The following is a 22,730-nucleotide window of genomic DNA, read 5'->3' on the forward strand; positions in this document are numbered from 1 at the left end:
GAGTCATAGAACACTACAGCAGGACAGACCCTTTGGCCCATCTAGCTGATTCTCAACTGTTATCCTAACTAATTCTAATGACCATAGTCCTCCATACCCCTTCAATCCACGTACGTAACAAACTTCTCATAAGTGTCTACATCAAACCCTCTGAAATCAAATCTTTCTCTGTAGCTGTAACCCTTAACTCTGCATTTGAAAATGCAAGAGGCTGTGGAAATCCCGATTCCTTTCCAGTGCTGATGAAGGGTTTCGGCCTGAAACGTCGACTGTTCATTCTCTCCAGAGATGCTGCCTGGCCTGCTGAGTTCCTCCAGCAATTTGTGTGTGCTATTGTGCATTCAGTTATTGTTTTACCTTGTACTACCTCAACGCTCCATTATAAAGAAATTATCCGTCTGGATAGCATGCCAAACTATTTCTCCTCCTCAGTGTACTAGTTTACCCTCAAGTCTGCCACAGAAGAAACAGCTGATCCATACATAAGGATTCAAGTTTTATTTTCCGAACATCAGATTGGGGAAGAAATGTGATCTAAGTGAGTTTGAGAGTGGGATGATTGTTGATGCCAGATGGGGTGGTTTGAGAATCTCAGAATCTGTTGATCTCCTGGGATTTTCACACACAGCAGTCTCTAGAGTTTACAGAGAGTGGTGTGAGAAAAAAAACATCCAGTGAGTGGCAGTTCTGTGGCTGAAAACGCCGTGTTAATGAGAGAGATCAGAGAATGGCCAGACTGGTTCAAATCGACAGGAAAATGACAGTAAATCAAATAACCTTGCCTTACAACAGTGGTGTGCAGAAGAGCATCTCCAAATGCACAACACGTTAAAACTTGCAGTGGATGGGCCACAGCAGCAACCGGGTTTTACTCCTGTATCTAAGGCAGAGACCAACGTGTTTATATAAATGTGAAATTAAATAAACAGTGCGTACAGAGAGCAACGGTAATGTGCAAGTGTCCACGGGTTGATTCGTTGTCTGTCAGAAATCTGATGGTGAAGGGGAAGAAGCTGTTCCCAAACCTCTGCCTAAACTTCCCTGTTTCTCACTTCTCCTTCAAAGTGACTGCATTAAAGTTCTTGAGTGACTGTGACAATCCAAGACAGTCCAACTTTTGGGCTGAGACCCTTCATCAGGACTGAAAAGGAAGGAGAAAGACACCAGAATAATAAAATAAAGGGGGGGTGGAGAACAAGCTGGCAGGTGATAGGTGAGACCAGGTGAGGGGAAACGTGGTGGGGTGGGGAAGGGGGATGAAGTGAACCAGGCAGGTGATAGGTGAGACCAGGTGAGGGGGAACGTGGGTGGGTGGGGAAGGGGCATGAAGTGAACCAGGCAGGTGATAGGTGAGACCAGGTGAGGGGGAACGTGGGTGGGTGGGGAAGGGGCATGAAGTGAACCAGGCAGGTGATAGGTGAGACCAGGTGAGGGGGAACATGGGTGGGTGGGGAGGGGAGATGAAGTGAACCAGGCAGGTGAGAGGTGAGACCAGGTGAGGGGGAACGTGGGTGGGTGGGGAGGGGAGATGAAGTGAACCAGGCAGGTGAGAGGTGAGACCAGGTGAGGGTGAACGTGGGTGGGTGGGGAAGGGGGATGAAGCTGGCAGGTGATAGGTGAGATCAGGTGAGGGTGAACGTGGGTGGGTGGGGAGGGGAGATGAAGTGAACCAGGCAGGTGATAGGTGAGATCAGGTGAGGGTGAACGTGGGTGGGTGGGGAGGGGAGATGAAGTGAACCAGGCAGGTGAGAGGTGAGACCAGGTGAGGGTGAACGTGGGAGGATGGGGAAGGGGGATGAAGTGAACCAGGCAGATGATAGGTGAGACCAGGTGAGGGTGAACATGGGTGGGTGGGGAAGGGGGATGAAGTGAACCAGGCAGGTGATAGGTGAGACCAGGTGAGGGTGAACATGGGTGGGTGGGGAAGGGGCATAAAGTGAACCAGGCAGGTGATAGGTGAGACCAGGTGAGGGTGAACGTGGGTGGGTGGGGAAGGGAGATGAAGTGAGAAGCTGGGAGATGGTAAATGAAAAAGGTTTGAAGAAGAAAAAATCAGGAGAGTAGAGTGGACCATGGGAGAAAGGGGAGGAGGAGGTTCACCTGAGGGAGGTGATGGGCAGGTGAGGAGAAGAGGAGGGATGGGAAACTAACCAGAATGGGGAATGGAGAAAGTGAAGGGGGGTGGGGGGAGTAATTACCAAATGCTAGAGAAATCGATTTTCATGCCATCAGGTTGGAAGCTAAATGAGGTGAAAAGTTGAATCATCACTGAGTAATGATTTGATCTGTATGAACAGCATACATGACAAGATTTTCACTGTGTCTTGGTACATATAACAATGATAAGCCAACACCAAGTCCAACTACTTGGAGATCAAAAGTAGCCTGTCCCAGCCTTGCTTGAAGCGGTTCCTGCGCCTGCCGTACAGTTACAAATCCAATCCTTTGCCAGAAATAAATTCCTCCTCGCCTCCATTTTAAGTAGATTTTCCCACCCCTAGTTCTAGATAACCCCACCGGGAGAAACATCCTCCCAGCCCCCACCTTGTGAAATCCCCTCAGGATTTTAATCTTCCATTCTTCTAATCTCCACAGAATTCAGAGCCAACTTCCTCAACCTCTTGTCGTCCATCAACACCTTCACTTTATTGAATTCTCTGCACTGCCTCCAAGTACTTGACAACACCCTTATCAAATGGCAAGACAGAAGCTGTACAGCCAGTGCAATCTCACCCAGAAAGACAGACACACACACACACATACGCACACACACACACACACACACACACACACACACACACACACACACACATGCGTTGAAATGTATTAGCAAATATGCAGACAATGCTGAGATACACGTATACACTGGGTATGCGTAAACTGACACATAAAAACCAGCCACCCGGACTAAAGCACCACACGCGGACACATCTCCACTCACACACACACACACGTTTCCTTGCAGCACTTAACATGCACCCCACCCTCTGTCATAAATAGACAAGCCCCCAAGCTCAGCCAATCACAGGATACGTGAGGTGTGAGTGTGTGTGACTCATCACTCTGTGTATATTCACACACTTGCTGAACCCGGATACCCACGATCGCCATGGGAACGTCCACAAATCCAGTTTCAAAGTTCTGAAACAAGACATTCATGTCAGAGAACAACTTGCTTTTGATGTATTCCTGGAGCCTGATTGCCATTATGTAATGCTCGGAGGACCATTTCGGCTTTGTACTCACTGTCAGTCCTTACTGCACTTACCAGTTCCACTTTACCCCCTCACTGCCACCTGGGGCATAACCTTATTGCCCTGTCAGAAACAATGCCCTTCCACCCAAACTCTGCCTGGCAGGCAGAGCTATGGATTTGTAGTGGAGAGTATATTGACTGGTTGCAACATTGGCAGGTAAGGAAACACCAATGTCCTCGAATGGAAAACCCTACAAAAAGTACTGGATATGGCTCAGTCCATTACAGGTAAAGCCCTCCCCACCACTCAGCACATCTACGTGAAGTGTTGTCGCAGGAAAGCAGCATCCATCATCAAGGACCCCCACCACCCAGGTCATGTTCTCTTCTCACTGATGCCATCAGGAAGAAGGTTCAGGAGCCTCAGGACTCAAGCATCAGGTTCAGGACAGTTTTTACCCCTCAACCATCAGTGTCTTGAACCAGAGGGGATAACTTCACTTACCCCATCACTGAACTGCTCCCACAACCTATAGACTCATTTCCAGGACTCTTCATCTCGTGCTCTCAGTATTTATTGCTTATTTATTTATTATTATTTGTTTTGTTCTATATGCTGTGAATAAACCAGGAGGTGGTATATGGTGACATTAAGTATATGTACCTTAAAAGATAATAAATTTACTTTGAATTTTGAAATTTGAGGTCTTGTGAGGACAGGATATCTCACATTACATTGGAGTTAAATCTTCATTAACAAAAAGGCCCGGCAGAGGATGCATTGGTAACATTGCATCTTCCTCAGAACATAAACAAGAGAAAATCTGCAGAGCACAAACAAGATTGATTTCTCAAACTTCCGGTAATGCCCCCCCTTCCCATTCCCCATCCCCTTTCCCTTCTCTCACCTCATCTCCTTACCTGCCCATCGTCTCCCTCTGGTGCTCCTCCCCTGTTTCTTTCTTCCATGGTCTTCTGTTCTCTCCTAACAAGCCCCCCCCCCCCCTCCAGCCCTGTATCTATTTCACCGATCGACTTCCCAGCTCTTTACTTCATTCCTCCACTCCCAGTTTCACCTATCACCTGGTGGTCCTCTCTCCCCACCCCCCTCGGCTTCTTTTCTCCAGCCCTGCCGAAGGGTCTCGGCCTGAAACATTGACTGTACTCGTTTCCATAGATGCTGCCTGACCGGTTGAGTTCCTCCAGCATTGTGTGTGTGTGTGTGTGTGTGTGTGTGTGTGTGTGTGTGTGTGTGTGTGTGTGTGTGTGTGTGTGTCTGTGTGTGTGTGTGTGTGTGTGTGTGTGTGTGTGTGTGTGTGTGTGTGTGTGTGTGTGTGTGTTTGAAAATCTGCAGACGCTGGAAATCCAAACAACACACAAAATGCTGGAGAAACTCAGCCGGTCAGGCAGCATCAATGGAAAAGAGTACAGTCGACATTTCGGGCTGAGACCATTCGGCGGGACCCGGTTGGAAAGGTGGACTATACTCGTTTCCATAGCTGCTGCCTGGCCAGCTGAGTTCCTCCAGCATTTTGTGCTCAGAGCACAGTGGTGCGATTCTGCTCTGCCATCGCAGCGGGCATCCTCACAGCAGCCACTACTGTCTGGTTTGGTGCAGAATCCTCCCATGATACAAAAACTACAGCAAACTGTCAGGTCGGCAGAAAAGTCAGGCTGTAGCTTACCATCACTACAGGGCTAGCACATGTCGAGGACAAAGAAGCAGGCAGGAAATTTCATTGCAGATGCTACCCACTCTGCAAAGTACCTTTTCCAAAAACTCCCTTCAGCAGAGCTCTAGAGAACTATTACAATCTTAAAAATTTCCAATTAGTCCCACCCCCCCTACTTTATCTAATACACCTGTCACTGTACTGTAAACAATTTAAACCACTTTTTATAATGCTGTTTACATTGTAAATACATGCTGGAATTTAAGGAGTCATATAGAGCACCACAGCTCAAAAACAGGCCCTTTGGCCATCTAGTCCGTGCTAATCTGTTGTTCTGCCTAGTCCAGTCGATCTGCATCTGGACCATAGCCCTCCATTCCTCTCTGATCCATGTACCCATCCAAACCTCCCTTAAATGTTAAAATCGGACCTACATTGACCACTTCCACAGCAGCTCGTTCCACACTCTCACCCTCTGAGGGCAGCTCGTTCCACACTCTCACCCTCTGAGGGCAGCTCGTTCCACACTCTCACCCTCTGAGGGCAGCTCGTTCCACACTCTCACTGCCCTCTGAGGGCAGCTCGTTCCACACTCTCACCCTCTGAGGGCAGCTCGTTCCACACTCTCACCCTCTGAGGGCAGCTCGTTCCACACTCTCACCCTCTGAGGGCAGCTCGTTCCACACTCTCACCCTCTGAGGGCAGCTCGTTCCACACTCTCACCGCCCTCTGAGTGAACGAGTTCACTTCCATGTTCCCCTTAAACCTTTCACTCTTAGACCATGAGCTTTGATTCAAGTCTCACCCAACCTTGGAAAAAGCCTGACTGCATTTGCCCCATCTATGCCCCTCATGTATTCCACCTCTGTACTTATTCACTATTCAGAGATACAGCGCGGAACAACCACAACACCCAGCAACCCACCTATTTAACCCAACTCAAACACAGGATAAGATCAACAACCAACTAACCTACTACACTGTATGTCCAGAGCACCCAGAGGAAACCCACACTGTAACGGGGAAAACGTACAAACTCCTTACAGGCAGCAGCAGGAATGGAACCCAGATCACTGGCAAAGTGCTGCAGAACAACAGATTACACAGTGTATGCCGCTCGTATTTAACCTGATTCTGATTCTGAGTTGAATTATTATCGTCACATGGACAGAGATACAGTGAAAATCCTTTGTTTTGGATGCCATCCAGACTCAAGTCCATCAAGGAAGTAGAAAAGGAAATTGGAATGCAAAGTGTAATGTCAATAGCTTCAGGGAGAGTGCAGTGCAGGTAAGTTATAAAAGGATCATGATGTGGCAGATTGGGAAATAGGGAGATCATCTTTAATGTACAAGATATCCCTTCAGCAGTCTGATAACAGCGGGTTAGAAGCTGTCCTTGAGCCTGGTGGTATTTGATTTAAAGCTTCTGTATCTTCTGTCTGATGGGAGAGGGGTAAAGAGAGAATGTCTGGGGTGGGGAGGGGGGAGTCTTTAATCCAACCGGCTGCTTTACTGAGGAAGCAGGAAGTACAGAGGGTATGTCGGTTTCTGTGATGTACTGAATTCTGCTTTCTTTAGAGAAAGGTGTGACCTTTGGGTTAATGGTTGGTGGAAAGGATGTTTTCTATAGCGAAAGAGTCTAGGTCCAAAGGGCACAGCCTCGGAATAGAGGGACATCCCTTTGGAACAGAGATGAGCAGGGATTTTTTTTAGCTAGAGCGTATTGAATTTGTGGAATTCTTTGCTACCGATACTGTGGAGGCCTAGACATTGCGTATATTCAAAGCAGGGGTTCATTAGTCAGGGTGTGAATGGTTACAGGGAGAAAGCAGGAGAATGGGGTTGAGAGGAATAATAAATCAGTCATGATGGAATGGCAGAGCAGACTCGATGGGCTGAATGGCCTAATTAGACTCTTATATATCATGGTCTTAATGGACCACTGTAAATTCTGCCTAGTGTGTCTGTGCTTGGGACAATCTAGGGAGAGTAGCAGGAATTTGGGGAGAATAAAAACTGGGATTCCTGTCAGATTCCTGTACAAAAGTGGTTGGTGTTCCATGTGGACTACGTTTCCATGTTTTCCTTCTCCATGATTCAACGGGACGTTGACCAGATGCAGCGCTGAGCTGAGAACTGGCAGATGGAGTTCAACCCAGAAAAGTGTGACTTTGGTAGGTCGAACTTGAAAACACTAGGTTAATGACAGGATTCTTAGTGATGCAGAGGAATAGAGGCATCTTTGGGTCCACATCTACAGATCCCTCGACATTGATAGGCTGGTTGAGAAGGTGTATGTATGTTTGCTTTCATTACTCAGGGAACTGAATTCAAGAACCACAAGGTAATGTTGCAACTCCATAAAACTGGTTAGACCACACTTGTGTTCAGTTCTAGTCCTTTAGAGAGGGTGCAGAAGAGATTCACCAGGATGCTGCCTGGATTAGAGAGTATGTCTTATGAGGATAGGTCAAGTGAGCTAGGGCTTATCTCTTGGGAGAGAAGGAGGATGAGAGGTGACTTGATAGAGGTGTACAAGATGATAAGAGGCATAGACTGAGTGGACTGCACAGAGAGCTTTTCTCAACATGGAAATGGCTAATACGACTGAAAGAAAGTATAGGGTCAATGTCCGAGGTAGGTTTTTAGCACAGAGAGTGGGGGTAAGTGGAAAACGCTGCCAGGGCCAGTGGTAGTGACAGTTACTTTAGGAGACTCGTAGATAGGCACATGGAGGGAAGGGTTAGATTGATCTGAGACTAGGTTAAAAAGTTGGCACAACATCGTGGACCAAATGGCCGGTACTATGTTGTGGTGTTCTAGAATCACACTATAATTCCTTTTCCCCACCCCCGCACTTCTCTATTCCATGAAAAATCCTGTTGTGACCACAGATAGACCCAAGAGGTCAGTGCAAACCTTTGGGAATGACCACGCAGGCTTGAATAATTGTCAGGTTGAACAATTTCTGAACCCATAAACAACACCTTCACCAGTTTTCTTTTTCTATCGGTTTCCGAAATTCAAACAATCCAACTCAAAAGATCACTGGCAGGTGAGCTTTTTTGAACTACGCTCCTAAAACTGTGGAATTCAATACCTAAAACTATAAAGATGCAGACAGAGTTGAAACTTTAAAAACACCAGCTCAAAGCGTATTTACTTTACCTTGCTATTAACTAACATCTTTTTATATTTTATTTTCGTTTGCACTTCTTCCCCATTGTAAACCACTTGGAATTACGTTGTCTGTATGAAAAGTGTTCTATAAATAAGTTATTATTATTTATTCTTTCTCAGCTGAAGCTGGTAAAACATGAGGGATGGGCAAAGCCAAACACACCCATCTCTCAGTTGCTAGGAATAAATCATTATTATTAGCTTTTCTCTCATTTTTCAGCACTTAATTACTTCTTAAAATGTATTTCTTAATATAATTTATAGTATACTTTAGGCTGGCAGGGTGGAGATACCAAAGGAGGTGTAATGCACTCCTTCTCTCCGCTACCCTGCAGGTCACCCTTGAGCAAGGTGTAGCTCCTGCTTAGCCCCCGATCAGGGTCACGTGAAGCCACGGGAGCAGGTGGTGGACGGTCGTATGAGCAGCTGGCGCAGATCACAAGTCCCGGTTATGCGACCACTGACACCAGGCAGACAATCTCTGAAGAGTATTGATAATGGCTGGGTTCACCCGTCTTGTAAAGACACTGCCCAGAGAAAGGCAATGGCAAACCACTTCTGTAGAAAAATTTGCCAAGAGCAATTATTTTCAAGACCATGATCACCCATGTGGCACGTAATGATGATGGCAATGAGTATATTTTAAAAATTACAATGTAGTGCTGCAGTTAAACACCAAACTTGATGACATATTAAATCTGATTCTGATTCTCAAGCTTTCGGAGCCTGAAAACAACAGGAGGTATTGCCCAGTCAATCAGGGAGCAGATTGAAAACCCAGATGCTGGAGTTTCTGCAGATGCAGGAAATATAAAGCAACACACACAAAATGCTGGAGGAAGCAGCAAATTAACGAATCTCATGAGATGTGCCATTGACATTAAATCTGATTCTGACCCTGATGAAGGGTCTGGACCCGAAACATCGACTGTTCATTCCCCTTCACAGATGCTGCCCGACCTGCTGAGTTCCTCCAGCATCTTGTGTGTGTTTTTTCTGGATCTCAGGCATCTGTAGAATCTCTTGTGTTGATAACTCAACTTATCAATTTTCCCTGGACCTGAACTTGCCTCCATCCCCCTCCTTCCCCCCTCCAAGGCCAATCACTCACCCTTCCTGGCTGCCTCCTCTCTGCCGAGCTTTATGTAGAGGTATCGCGGGCTCTCGGGGCAGAAGGGTAGCAAGATGGCCTGCAGGATGGCGGGTGCGCCTGACAGCCCGAGAAGCAGAGGCCACAGACGGTCGTTCCCCAACAGCGAGCTGAGCCCGATCACCTGCCATGGACAGGAGCAGAGGTCAATGTTTGTCCGGGTGGGGAAAAGGGGATTGTTTCGCTGCTGTAGTTTGTATGTTGGCTGCCTGTGGTTCTGCAAACATTGTGGGCATGCCATGTTGGTGTTGGAGTGTGTGGCAATACCTACAGGCTGCTCCCAGCCCACTCTCTAGGGTGATAGAAAAATACCCAGAACAGGCCCTTCAGCCCATCTAGTCCGTGCCTAGACTCATCAACTTGCACCAACCCAGATCACAGTCCTCTGTAGCCCACTTACAAATTTCTCTTAAATGTTGAAATGGAACCTGCAAGCATGACTTCTGCTGGAGCTCGTTCCACACTCTCACCAGCCTTTGAGTGAAGAAGTTCCCCCTCATGTACCCCTTAAACATTTCACCTTTCACTCTTAACCCATGACCTACAGGCTATGACTAGTCTATTCTCAGTGGGAAAAGCCTGCTGGCATTTACCCTATCTATACCCCTCATAATTTTGTATACCTCTATCAAATCTCCTCATTCCCCTCTGCTTTAGGGAACATCTTCCCAGTCTATTCAACCGTTCATTATAACTCAGGCGCTCCAGTCCTGGCAACATCCTGGTAAACTTGCTCTGCACTCATTATTTTTTGCAGGCAGCATGGTAGGGTAGCAGTTGGTGCACTTGCTTTACAATTTCCAATCAGGGTTCGATTCCCACCATTGTCTGTACTACTAACACCACCAGGTTCAGGAACAGTAATTATCCCTCAGCTGTCGGGCTTCTGAACCAGAGGGGATAACTTCACTCACCCCAACATTGAAATGCTCCCACATCACTTTCGAGGACTCTTCACCTCATGTTCTCGATATTTATTTCTTATTTATTTATTGTTGTAATTTCTTTCTTTTTGTATTTTGCACACTGGTTGAACACCCAGTTGGTGCGGTCTTTCACTGATTTTGTCATGGTTATTGTTTTTTTTGGATTTGTTCAGTATGCCTGCATGAAAATGAATCTCACGGTTGTATATCATTTTAATAAATTTTTTTAAACTTTGAAAAAGGAGTTTGTATGTTCTCCTGTGACCATCTGGGTTTCAACCAGGTGCTCCAGGTTGCTCCCACATCCAAAGACATACGAGTTAGGCTTAGTAAATTGTGGGCATACAACACTCTCAGACTGTGTTGGAACTGGACGGGTGCTGGGACTTGTACAACACTCTCAGACTGTGTTGGAACTGGACAGCTCCTGGGACTTGTACAACACTCTCAGACTGTGTTGGAACTGGACAGGTGCTGGGACTTGTACAACACTCTCAGACTGTGTTGGAACTGGACGGCTCCTGGGACTTGTACAACACACTCTCAGACTGTGTTGGAACTGGACGGGTTCTGGGACTTGTACAACACACTCTCAGACTGTGTTGGAACTGGACGGGTTCTGGGACTTGTACAACACACTCTCAGACTGTGTTGGAACTGGACGGGTTCTGGGACTTGTACAACACTCTCAGACTGTGTTGGAACTGGACAGGTGCTGGGACTTGTACAACACACTCTCGGACTGTGTTGGAACTGGACGGCTCCTGGGACTTGTACAACACACTCTCGGACTGTGTTGGAACTGGACGGCTCCTGGGACTTGTACAACACACTCTCGGACTGTGTTGGAACTGGACGGCTCCTGGGACTTGTACAACACACTCTCGGACTGTGTTGGAACTGGACGGCTCCTGGGACTTGTACAACACACTCTTGGAATGTGTTGGAACTGGACGGGTGCTGGGACTTGTACAACACACTCTTGGAATGTGTTGGAACTGGACGGGTGCTGGGACTTGTACAACACACTCTTGGAATGTGTTGGAACTGGACGGGTGCTGGGACTTGTACAACACTCTCGGACTGTGTTGGAACTGGACGGCTCCTGGGACTTGTACAACACACTCTCGGACTGTGTTGGAACTGGACGGCTCCTGGGACTTGTACAACACACTCTCAGACTGTGTTGGAACTGGACGGCTCCTGGGACTTGTACAACACACTCTCAGACTGTGTTGGAACTGGACGGCTCCTGGGACTTGTACAACACACTCTCAGACTGTGTTGGAACTGGACGGCTCCTGGGACTTGTACAACACTCTCAGACTGTGTTGGAACTGGACGGGTTCTGGGACTTGTACAACACTCTCGGACTGTGTTGGAACTGGACGGGTTCTGGGACTTGTACAACACACTCTCGGACTGTGTTGGAACTGGACGGGTTCTGGGACTTGTACAACACTCTCAGACTGTGTTGGAACTGGACGGGTGCTGGGACTTGTACAACACTCTCGGACTGTGTTGGAACTGGATGGGTGCTGGGACTTGTACAACACTCTCGGACTGTGTTGGAACTGGACGGGTTCTGGGACTTGTACAACACACTCTCGGACTGTGTTGGAACTGGACGGGTTCTGGGACTTGTACAACACTCTCAGACTGTGTTGGAACTGGACGGGTGCTGGGACTTGTACAACACTCTCGGACTGTGTTGGAACTGGATGGGTGCTGGGACTTGTACAACACACTCTCGGACTGTGTTGTTACTGGACGGGTGCTGGGACTTGTACAACACTCTCGGACTGTGTTGGCCAGTGGAGCAAGACAACACATTCATTGTACATTTCGATGTTTTCATGCACTGTACATGTGATAAGTAAAGCTAATCTTTAAAACTCTTTAAGATTGCTTGAGATGTTTAATGTCATTTCCAGTACACAAGCTTAGAGGGGAACAAAATAATTGTTACTCTGGATCCAATTCAGCAGAAAAAAAAACTCTTTAAGATAAAAAAAAACTGCAATAATTAAAAAAGACAATGAATATAATTGCATAAGACAGCTTATATACATAAATTGATTGTACGTCCATAAAGTGACAGTAGAACAGGAGTGTCTGTACATAAGGCGACTGACAGGAAACGATAGAGTCGTTGGGTGGGGGTGTGGAGGGGTGGGTTAGTGGTGGAGGTGTTGATCAGCCTCACTGCTTGGGGAAAGTAACTGTTTTTGAGTCTAATAATCCAGCCGTAGAAGGTACATAGCCTCCACACCAGATTAGGATTGTGTTGAATCTTGAAACTGGCAGAGGAAATGGTGGAGGTTGTTCAAATACAAGAGACTTGGATAGTCGGGGTGTGGGGCACCATTGGTGTGCCAATGTACTGTACCTGGCTCAGGAGGATTCCTGTAACGATGGCCAGCTGGTGGATGGTGCCCAGTGCCCCGCGCATGCTGGTGGGGGAGATCTCGCCGACGTACATGGGCACCAGTCCCGACGATAGACCTGCAAGGGAAGCAGAGAGCTTGGTTGGTGTCAGCTGAAACATTCGAGCCGGCACGGCCCAGTCGTCTGAGCCATTCTCACGCTGCTGTGCCCATGAGATATCGAGGTCTCTCCACTGGACTGTGACAAGAGAAAGGAAAATGCACTTACCACAGAGAGGCCCTTCAGGCGAACCAACAACATCTGCCCACTTACATAAATCCCACACCAACCCCAATTTATTAGACCATGAGATACAGGAGCAGAATTAGACCATTCAGCCCATCAAGTCTGCTCTGTCACTCCATCATGGCTGATTTATGATCCCTCTCAACCCCATTCTCCTGCCTTCTCCCCGTAACCTTTGGGACTCTGACTAATCACAAGCCCATCAATCCCCACTTTAAATGTACCCAATCCACAGCCCCCTGTGGCAATGAATTCCACAGATTCACCACCCTCTGGCTAAAGAAATTCCTCCTCATCTCTTCATCTAAATGGACATCCATCTATCCTAAGTCTGTTCCTTCTGGCCATAGACTCCCCCCATGGTAAGAAACATCTTCTCCACATTCACTCTATGTAGGCCTTTCAATGTTTGGTAGGTTTCAGTGAGACCCACCCCCTCATTCTTCTGAACACTGGTGAATTCAGGCCCAGAGTAATCAAACGCTCTTCATCCATTAACCCTTTCGTTACCAGAATTATTCTCCAGGTGTCCTCACTCTTGCCTTGTCCTTCTAAACTCCAGGTTCTGGGAATGCTTGTTTACCATTGCCAGTTCTAAACTCCACTTTCTGGGAATGTTCATCTACAAATGCCAGTTCTAAACTCCAGTTTCTGGGACTGCTCCGCTACTATTTCCAGTTCAACAGCTCCATCTGTTACACTGTGCCTTCATCCACCCATGTCTTCCTCACAACCACATTGTGCCAACTGGTGACCCTGGCTCGAGACTAACCACCAAAAACCTCCGGAGTATCAATGCTTTACCACAATAGATGCCGGTGATGGCTCTCCCTGCGATGACCATGATGTGTGATGGGCCCATTTTAGCCAAGCCCATCAAAAGAGCACCAGCTATTGCCAGAATGTTGAGAACCTTCATCGTCTTCAGCCTGGAGAGTGAAGAAAGCACAGAGGTTAGAAAGCAACTTCAGAGTCAAAGATTCCTTATGATTGTTATTTCCAGAACATAAATGTAATGAAGAACAAAATAACTGTTACTCCTGGTCCGATGCAGCACAAAAATACACGGTAAGATAAAGAACACAATAATAAAAAAGATACTTTGAGGGGCAAAGCGAGGTGATGGTGCTAAATGATGACGACTTGCATCTTCAGAAACAGCTTTATTTCCATCTTTGATATCTCTTTTCTCCTCTTCAAGGTTCCTTTAAAGACCCTGACCTGGAGTTACACCCTGACTTTGGTTCTCTGCGGAAATGGGACCCGCTCTCAGGGCCTCACGACCGCTAGGAAATGATAAAGTAGTGGTGGGTTGAGGTGTGGAGGGGTGGGTCAGTGGGTGGAGGAGTTGATCAGCCTCACTGCTTGGGGGAAGTAACTGTTTTTGAGTCTGGTGGTCCTGGTGTGGATGCTACATAGCCTCCTCCCTGATGGAAGTGGGACAGACAGCCCATGAGCAGGGTGGGTGGGATCTTTCACGATATTACTGGCCTTTTTCCAGCACCTTTCTATATATATGTCGTTGATGGCGGACAGGCTATGCCAATGATCTGCTTTGGACCTGCAGGCTGCAGTGCAGTTTTTGTACCAAGGAAAAATTTTTACAAGAAACCTGAGGAAGATGTTTTTACTCAGAGTGTGGAACAAGCTGCCACTGGAAGTGCTGGATGCGGGTTAGATTATAGACTATAAGACCATAAGACATAGGAGCAGAATTAGGCCATTCAGCCCATCAAGTTTGCTGCGCCATTTCATCACGGCAGATCCCGGATCCCTTTCAACCCAATGCACCTGTCCTGTCACCATATCTCTTGACAACATGACCAATCAGGAAACTATCAACTTTCACTTTGCCTCCACCACAGGCTATGGCAGTGCATTCCACAGATTCACCACTCTTTGGCTAAAAAATACTCCTCCTTACTTCTGTTTTAAAAGGTCACCTCTCAATTTTGAGACTGTGTTCTCTAGTTCTGGATACCCCCACCATGGGAAACATCCTCTCCACATCCACCTTATCCAGACCTTTCAACATTCAGTAGGTTTCAATGAGATCCCCCCACATTCTTCTAAATTCCAGTGAGTACAGGCCCAAACCTGCCAAATGCTCCTCATATGTTAACCCCTTCATTCCCAGAATCATTCTCATAAACCTCCTCTGGACTCTGTCCAATGACAACACATCCTTTCTGAGATATGGGGCCCCAAACTGCTAACAATACTTCAAGTGTGGCCTGACTAGTGTCTCATAAAGCTTTAGCATTATCTCCTTGTTTTTATATTCTATTCTTCTTGAAATAAATGCCAACATTGCATTTGGCTTCTTTACCACAGACTCAACCTGTAAATTAATCTTCTAGGAGTTTTGCATGAGGACTCCCAAGTCCCTCTGCACCTCTGGTGTTTGAACCTTCTCCCCGTTTAGATAATAGTCTGCACTGTTGTTCCTTTTACCAGAATGCATAATCATACATTTCCCAACACTGTATTCCATCTGCCACTTTTTTGCCCATTCTTCCAATTTGTCTAAATCCTGTTGCAATCGCATTGTTTCCTCAGCACTACCTACCCCTCCACCTGTCTTCGTATCATCTGCAAACTTTGCCACAAAGCCATCAATTCCATTATCTTAATCACAGACAAACAATATAAAAAGCAGTGGTCCCAATACTGACCCCTGAGGAACACCACTAGTCACAGGCAGCCAACCAGAAAAGGTCCCTTTTATTCCCCCTCATTGCCTCCTGCCTGTCAGCCATTCCACTATCCATGCCAGTATCTTTCCTGTAACACCATAGGATTTTATCTTGTTAAACAGCCTCATGTGTGGCACCTTATCAAATACCTTCTGGAAATCCAAGTAAATGACATCCACTGCCTCTCCTTTGTCCACCCTGCTTGTTACTTCCTCGAGGAATTCTAACAAATTTGAGAGGCAAGATGTCCTTTTTCATAACAATGCTGACTTTGACTTATTTTATCATTAGTCTCCAAGTATCTTGAAACTTCGTCCTTAATAATAAACTCCAAAACTTACCAACCACTGGAAGCTTCTCCCCATTTGGAACTGGAACCACACGTTAGGCTAACTGGCCTATAATTTCCATTCTTTTGTCTTCCTCGCTTCTTAAACAGTGGAGTGACATTTGCAATTTTCCAGTCTTCCGGGACCATGCCAGAATCAAGTGATTCTCGAAAGATCCTGACCAATGCATCCGTTAACTCTTCAGCAACCTCTCTCAGGACTCTGAGATGTAGTCCATCAGGCCCAGGTGACTTATCCACCTTAAAACCTTTCAGTTTGCCTGGCACTTTCTCCTTTGTAATAGCAATGGCACTCATTCCTGCTCTCATGGACCTCTGGCATTCTGTAAGTGTCTTCCATGGCAAAGACTGAAGCAAAGTACTTATTCAGTTCATCTGCCATTTCTTTGCCCCCCCCCCCATTACTATCTCACCAGCATCATTTTCCAGTGGTCCAATATCAACTCTCACCTCCCTTTTACTCTTCATATAGATGAAAATATTTTTGGTATCCTGCTTTATATTATTGGCTAGTCTGTCCTCATATTTCATCTTTTCCCTTCTTATAGCCTTGTTACTTGCCTTTCGTTGGATTTTAAAAGCTTCCCAATCATCCAATGTCCCACTCACTTTTGCTACCTTCTATGCCCTTTCCTTAGCTTTTACGCAGTCCTTAACTTCCCTCATCTACTTCTGCCACTTGAGAACAGCCTGTGGGACGTATCCATCCTGCACCTTGTGAACTATTCCCAGAAACTTCAGCCACCTCTGCTCTGCCATCATCCCCACCAGTATCCTCCTCCAGTCCACCTGGGCAAGCTCCTCTCTCATGCCTCTGTAATTCCCTTTATTCCACTGCGATACTGATACATCTGACTTATGCTTCTCCCTCTTAAGTTGCAGAATGAATTCAATCATATCATGATCACTGCTTCCTAAGGGTTCTTCTATGTTAAACTCCCTAATAAGATCTGAGTTATTACACAACACCCAATCTAAAGATAAATTTGCCCCGAGTAGGCTCGAGCACAAGCTGCCCTAAAAAGCCATCGTGTAGGCATTCAACAAATTCCTTCTCTTGCAATCCAACACCAACCTGATTTTCCGCATCCCCCTGCATAATGAAGTTCCCCATTACCATTGTGTCATTACCATTATTATTTGCCCATTTGCAAACCTGCTGCAACATCTAAGAGTAGTTTCGATAGGTACATGGATGGGAGGGGTGGGAGGGCAATGGTCCGGGTACAGGTCGATGGGGCTAGGCAGAAAAATAGTTTGGTGCAGACTAGATGGTTCAAAGAGCCAGTTTCTATTCTGTCTCTTGTGGTCACAGGCAGAAACCTGAGGAGGTTCACGAGAACAGGTTAAAATATAAAGAATGTTTAATGGCTCTGGGCCTGTACTTCCCAGAGTTTGGAAGAATGAAGGCGGAGTTTCATTGAAACCTATCGAATGTTGAAGAGCCTAGGTAGGTGATGTGATGAGGATATTTCCTATACTGGGGTAGTCTAGGACCAGAGGGCACAGCCTCAGAATAAAAGGATGCCCATTTAGAACAGAGATGAGGAGGAATTTCTTTAAGCAGAGGGTGGTGACTCTGTGGAATTCATTGCCACAGATGGCTGTAGAGGCCAAATCATTGGGTCTATTTAAAGCACAGGTTAATAGTTTCTTGATTAGAAAGAATGTTAAAGGTCACAGGGAGAAGGCAGGAGAATGGGATTCAGAGAGATTAAAAAATCAGCCATGATGGAATGGTGTAGCAGACTTGATGGGCCGAATGGCCTAATTCTGCTCCTCTGTCTTAAGGCATATAGTTGTGGTTAAAAGGGCGGTACAAAATCTGTTCTGTTTTATCATGTTGGTTAGGGACAAGTATTGTTCAGGACATCTTGCTCTATGAGAACTTCTGCACCCAGCCACCAGGCAGGAAGTTTAATATCGTAGTCAGAAGATGGACATGTTGCCCTTCCTTGGTTCCATGTTGAACAGTGGGCCTTGACTCTCTTGAAAGGTTAACAATCTAATTCTGGAAGACTCTGAGATGCCCAGAAACTGTGGGCAAATCCTTAAAGGAACACAAATAGTTTCAAAGTTCAAAGCAAATGAATTATCAAAATTCATATGTCACTATGTACAACTTGGAGATTCGTGTTCTTGTGGGCATTCACAGTAAATAGAAAGAAACTGAAATGAATCAATGAAAAACCTCACACAAGGACAAACACCGATAAACAAAAGACAATAAATTGTACAAATACAAAACAGAAAAAAAGTAAATAAATAATAAATATTGAGAACATGAGTTGCAGAGAACTTGACAGTGAGTCTGCAGGTTGTGGAATCAGTTCAGTGTTGTGTGGAATGAAGTTATCCTCTCAGGTTCAAGAGCTTGATGGTTGAGGGGTAATAACTGTTCCCGAACCTGGTGGTGTGGGACCTGATGGTTGAGGGGTAATAACTGTTCCTGACCCTGGTGGTGTGGGACCTGATGGTTGAGGGGTAATAACTGTTCCTGAACCTGGTGGTGTGGGTCCTGATGGTTGAGGGGTAATAACTGTTCCTGAACCTGGTGGTGTGGGACCTGATGTTTGAGGGGTAATAACTGTTCCTGAACCTGGTGGTGTGGGTCCTGAGACTGCTATACCTTCTTCCTAATGGCAGCAGTGAGAGGAGAGCACGGTCTGAGTAGTGGGTGTCCTTGATGATGGATACTGCTTTCCTGCGACAGTGTTCCTTGTAGGTGTGCTCAATGATGGGGAGGGTTTTACCCATGATGGACTGGGCTTTATCCATTACTTTTTGTAGGATTTTCCATTCCTTGGCATTGTTGTTTCCGTACCAGGCCACAATGCAACCAGTCGGAGTATCTCCACTCTCCATCTATGGAAGTTAGTCAACGTTTTAGATGTCATGCTGAATGTGTGAATTTAGCCAAAATCTCTGTGGGTTAATTTGGGAAAGGAGTGAAGGTGTGATGCTATTAGAGCTCTTGGTTCAATACCAGCATCCTCTGTAAGAAAGTTTGTACATTTTTCCCAAATGTGTGTCGGTTTCCTCTGGGTGCTCTCACAGTCCAAAGACGGTTAGTAGGTTCACTGGTCAGTGTAAATTGCTCCGTGATTACTGTGGTTGCTGGGCAGTGTAGCTCGTTGGGCTTGCTTCGCACTGTTTCACTAAATAAAATGAAATTGGATAATCTATTTGCATACCTGCCCAGTCTGTCCGCCAGGTAGCCGACGAAGAAGGATGAGAACATGCCCCCAATGCAGAAGACGGCGACAGACAGGGTCCAGTAAACAACCACTTTCCGGTCCTTCTGCAGGCTCGCTGCTTGTGTGAGATTCCCGGTCGCCGTGTCGTTTTGGTCAACTTGGAGGATCCGGGCATAATGCCTCTCGATGACCTGGGGAGGGGATCAGACCAGGACTGAGCCAATACTCCCTGAGCACTGAACCTCTAATAATGTAGGAGTTACAAGCCAAACTCTATTATGGTAACACAGGACATGACAGCACAAGCCCTTCGGCCCACAATTTTGTACCAACCTTTTAACTAAGATCAATCAAACCCTTCCCTTCCCTCTAACCCTCCACTTCTCTCTCAGCCATGTGTCTATCTAAGAGTTTCTTAAATGTCACTATGTTGTCTGCCCTGGCAGGGCACTCTACACACCCACTACTCTCTGTGCAGAAAACGAACCTTCCTCTGACACCCTGCATACGTTCTCCTTAACACCTTAAAATTACTCCCCATTTCCATCCTGGGAATAGGCCACTCTATCTATGTCTCTTATCATCTTATACACCTCTCAGCCTCTCTCAGGATTGTTGGTTGTCTGTTGTATCCAACAATGACAGGAGACCTATGGGGGAGAGTTTTTAAACTGGAAGACCTGGACAGAGTTATAGAAAACCACAGCACAGAAACAGGCCCTTTGGCCCATCTTGACAGCTGCACTCTCTTGACCTTGGAAGCCTGGGTCCATTAGTACGAGTGGTCATCATAAACCGGGGTTGTCTGTGTGCTTTTCCTCTCAGGGCTGCAGGGGTGAGGGGTCATCCTCTGACGTGCCCCCTACATTTCCCTCCAGTCACCTTATGCCCCTTGGTATTAGCAATCGCCATGCTGGGAAAAAGTCTCTGGCTGTTCATTCTTATCATCTTACACACCTCTATCACGATTCAAGATTCAAGATTGTTTTATTTCATTTCCAGTACACAAATGAGAATTAAATAATTGTTACTCTGGTCTAAATACTGCTTTGAACTCCTCCATATAATTTGGACTGCTGGTGCCAGATGGGGTGGTTTGAGTATCTCCTGGGATTTTCATGCACAACAGTCTCTGGAATTTGCGAGGAATGGTGTGAGGAACAAAAGGTATCCAGTGAGCAGCAGGTCCGTGGGGACAAATGTTCCGTTAATGAAGGAGATCAGAGGTGAATGGCCGCACTGGTTCAAGCTGACAGCAGTAACTCAAATGACCACGCGTTACAACAGCGGTGTGCAGAAGAGCATCTCTGAGCACGACGTGTCGGACCGCGAAGTGGATGGGCTACAGCAGCAGAAGAATCAGAATGAGGTTTATTATCACCGGCAAGCGACGTGAACATTGTTAAATTAGCAGCGGCACGAACAGACTACAAGCATACTTAGATGGCCACAGACATACACTCAGTGGCCACTCTATTAGGTACAGGAGGTAGCTAGTAAATGGCCATTGACTGCATGTCGTGAAATTTGTTGTTTTGAGGTAGCAGTGCAGTACAATATAGAAATATAAAACACAAGTTCTGCAAAAATAGTGAAGTGGTGCCATGAGATCACTGACTGCTCAGAAGTCTGATGGTGGAGCTGCTCCTGAAGCACTGAGTATCTCTTCAGGGTTATTTGACTGAAGCCTGCTATTGTGGACTGTGGAATCTTGCTGTGCAGGATCCGGTCCCACCTTTCCTTCCTTCAGTGCGGCTGCACGTCATCAGCATTTTGAGCGCTGTAGAGAGCTCCACTCAAGGAGGCGATGAGTGCTCGAAAGAAGCAGGACCAGACCCGACAATTCCTCGCATCACTGTCCAACACGATGATGCAATCACAAAGAAGGCGGCTCCACCTTGTCAGGAGTTTGAGGAGACTCGGTATGTCACCAAAAGACTCTCGCTTATTTCTACTGAAGTACCGTGAAGAGCATTCAGTGGTTGCATCACTGTCTGGCAATGTACCAAATTGGGAAAACGCTGTAGAAAGTTGCAAACTCAGCCAGAAAACTGCTACGTTTTGCAATGTACTGCTGACACTAAACAAATTTTAAGACGTATGTCAGTGATAATAAACCTGATCATATTTCATCTGGGTAGCCTCCAACCTGATGGTATGAACGTAGATTTCTCCTTCCAGTACTTTCCCCTTCCTTTTCCCTCTTTTTGTATTCTCCACTCTGGTCTCTTACCTCCAACTCATTATCCCTTCTTTTCTCCCTGGTGCCCCTCCTCCTTGCCTTTCTCCCATGGTTCACTCTTCTGTCCAATCAGATTCCTTCTTCAACTCTTTACCTTTCACCTCCCAGCCTCTTACTTCTTTATCGACCCACCCACCTTCACCTATCACCGGAAACGGAAGAAGTGCCACACCTGCCCCCACACTTCTTCCCTCACCACCATCCCAGGCCCCAGACAGTCCTTTCAGGTGAGGCACCACTTCACCTGCGAGTCAACTGGGGTGATATCTGGTGCTCCGGATGTGGCCAGTTATACATTGGGGAGACCCACCGCAGACTGGGAGACAGTTTCGCCGAACACCGGCACTCAGTCCTCCAGCAGTGGCGGGATCTCCCTGTGGCCACACACTTCAATTCCACAGACCACTCCCACTCCAACATGTCTGTCCATGGCCTCCTCTACTGACAAGATGAGGCCACACGCAGGTCGATGGAGCAATACCTTTTCTCCCGCCTAGGTAGCCTCCTACCTGCCGGCATGAACATCCAACTCACAAACCTCCGTTGATACCCCTGCCCCCCACCCTTACCCCCATCCCTATCTATTATTTCAGTCTGGTTCTCTTTCTCTCTCTTTTTTCCCTCCTCACTATAATCTCTCCCCCCAGCTTTCTCTTTTATTTCCCATAATTCTCCACCTTCCCCCTAGCCCATTTCCCTCCAACCTATCACTTCCCAGCTCTCTATTTTATCCCTCCCCCCACTTCTTATCCCCCCCTCGACCATCCCACGTTACTTCACTCCTGATGAAGGGTTTCGGCCCGAAACGTCGTCACTACCTCCTCCCATAGATGCTGTCTGGCCTGCTGAGTTCTGCCAGCGTTTTGTGTTTTTATTCACCTATCACCTCCTTGTTTGTCCTCCCTCCCTCCCCCCCCCACCTTCTTTTTCTGGCTTTGTTCCCCCTCCTTTCCAGTCCTGATGAAGATTCAAAGTGCATTTATTATCAAAGTATGTTTGCAGAACACAGCCCTGAGATTTGTCTTCCCACAGACAGCCACAAAACAAAGAGAATGTGTTCAAAAAATACACCCAATGTGGCAAAAAAAGAAAAAAACAAAGCGGAAAAGAGACTCGGTGTGAAATGTCGGTGATAAACCGGTTCAGATTCGGGTGACCCCGGTTGAAGTGATGACAAGCTGCCTGTCTGACTTACCTCCTGGGGTGCGTTGATAACTCCCGTTCCATAGCCAAACTGCAGCGATCCCAGTACTGCAGTGAAGACAGACAAGAGCAGGAGGCCAGAAGGCTGGGGGCAGAGAGCACAGGACAGTCACAGGCTGGACGCATTAATTAGTCACATGCACATTGAACCATACAGTACAGAATGGGTTCACAAACAAGAGAAAATCTGCAGAGGCTGCAAATCCGAGCAACACACACAAAATGCTGACGCAATTCCACAGG

At 46.7% G+C, this 22,730-nt stretch overlaps 1 protein-coding gene across 4 annotated transcripts in view; it reads right to left on the reverse strand.

The window, feature by feature from the left end:
- Positions 1-22,730, reverse strand: part of slc2a2 (solute carrier family 2 member 2) — an 80,161-nt gene that overhangs the window by 43,069 nt on the left and 14,362 nt on the right. For all 4 annotated transcript variants that reach the window (XM_059991677.1, XM_059991659.1, XM_059991686.1 and 1 more), the window contains exons 2-6: positions 22,480-22,572; positions 19,040-19,233; positions 13,605-13,729; positions 12,517-12,632; positions 9,163-9,325 (exon numbers count right to left, since the gene is read on the reverse strand). In XM_059991677.1, coding sequence (XP_059847660.1) covers positions 9,163-9,325; positions 12,517-12,632; positions 13,605-13,729; positions 19,040-19,233; positions 22,480-22,572 — 691 coding nt within the window. The remainder of the gene's footprint in view (positions 1-9,162; positions 9,326-12,516; positions 12,633-13,604; positions 13,730-19,039; positions 19,234-22,479; positions 22,573-22,730) is intronic.

The sequence above is a fragment of the Hypanus sabinus genome, chromosome 2, assembly GCF_030144855.1.
Source record: "Hypanus sabinus isolate sHypSab1 chromosome 2, sHypSab1.hap1, whole genome shotgun sequence".
NCBI lineage: Eukaryota > Metazoa > Chordata > Chondrichthyes > Myliobatiformes > Dasyatidae > Hypanus > Hypanus sabinus.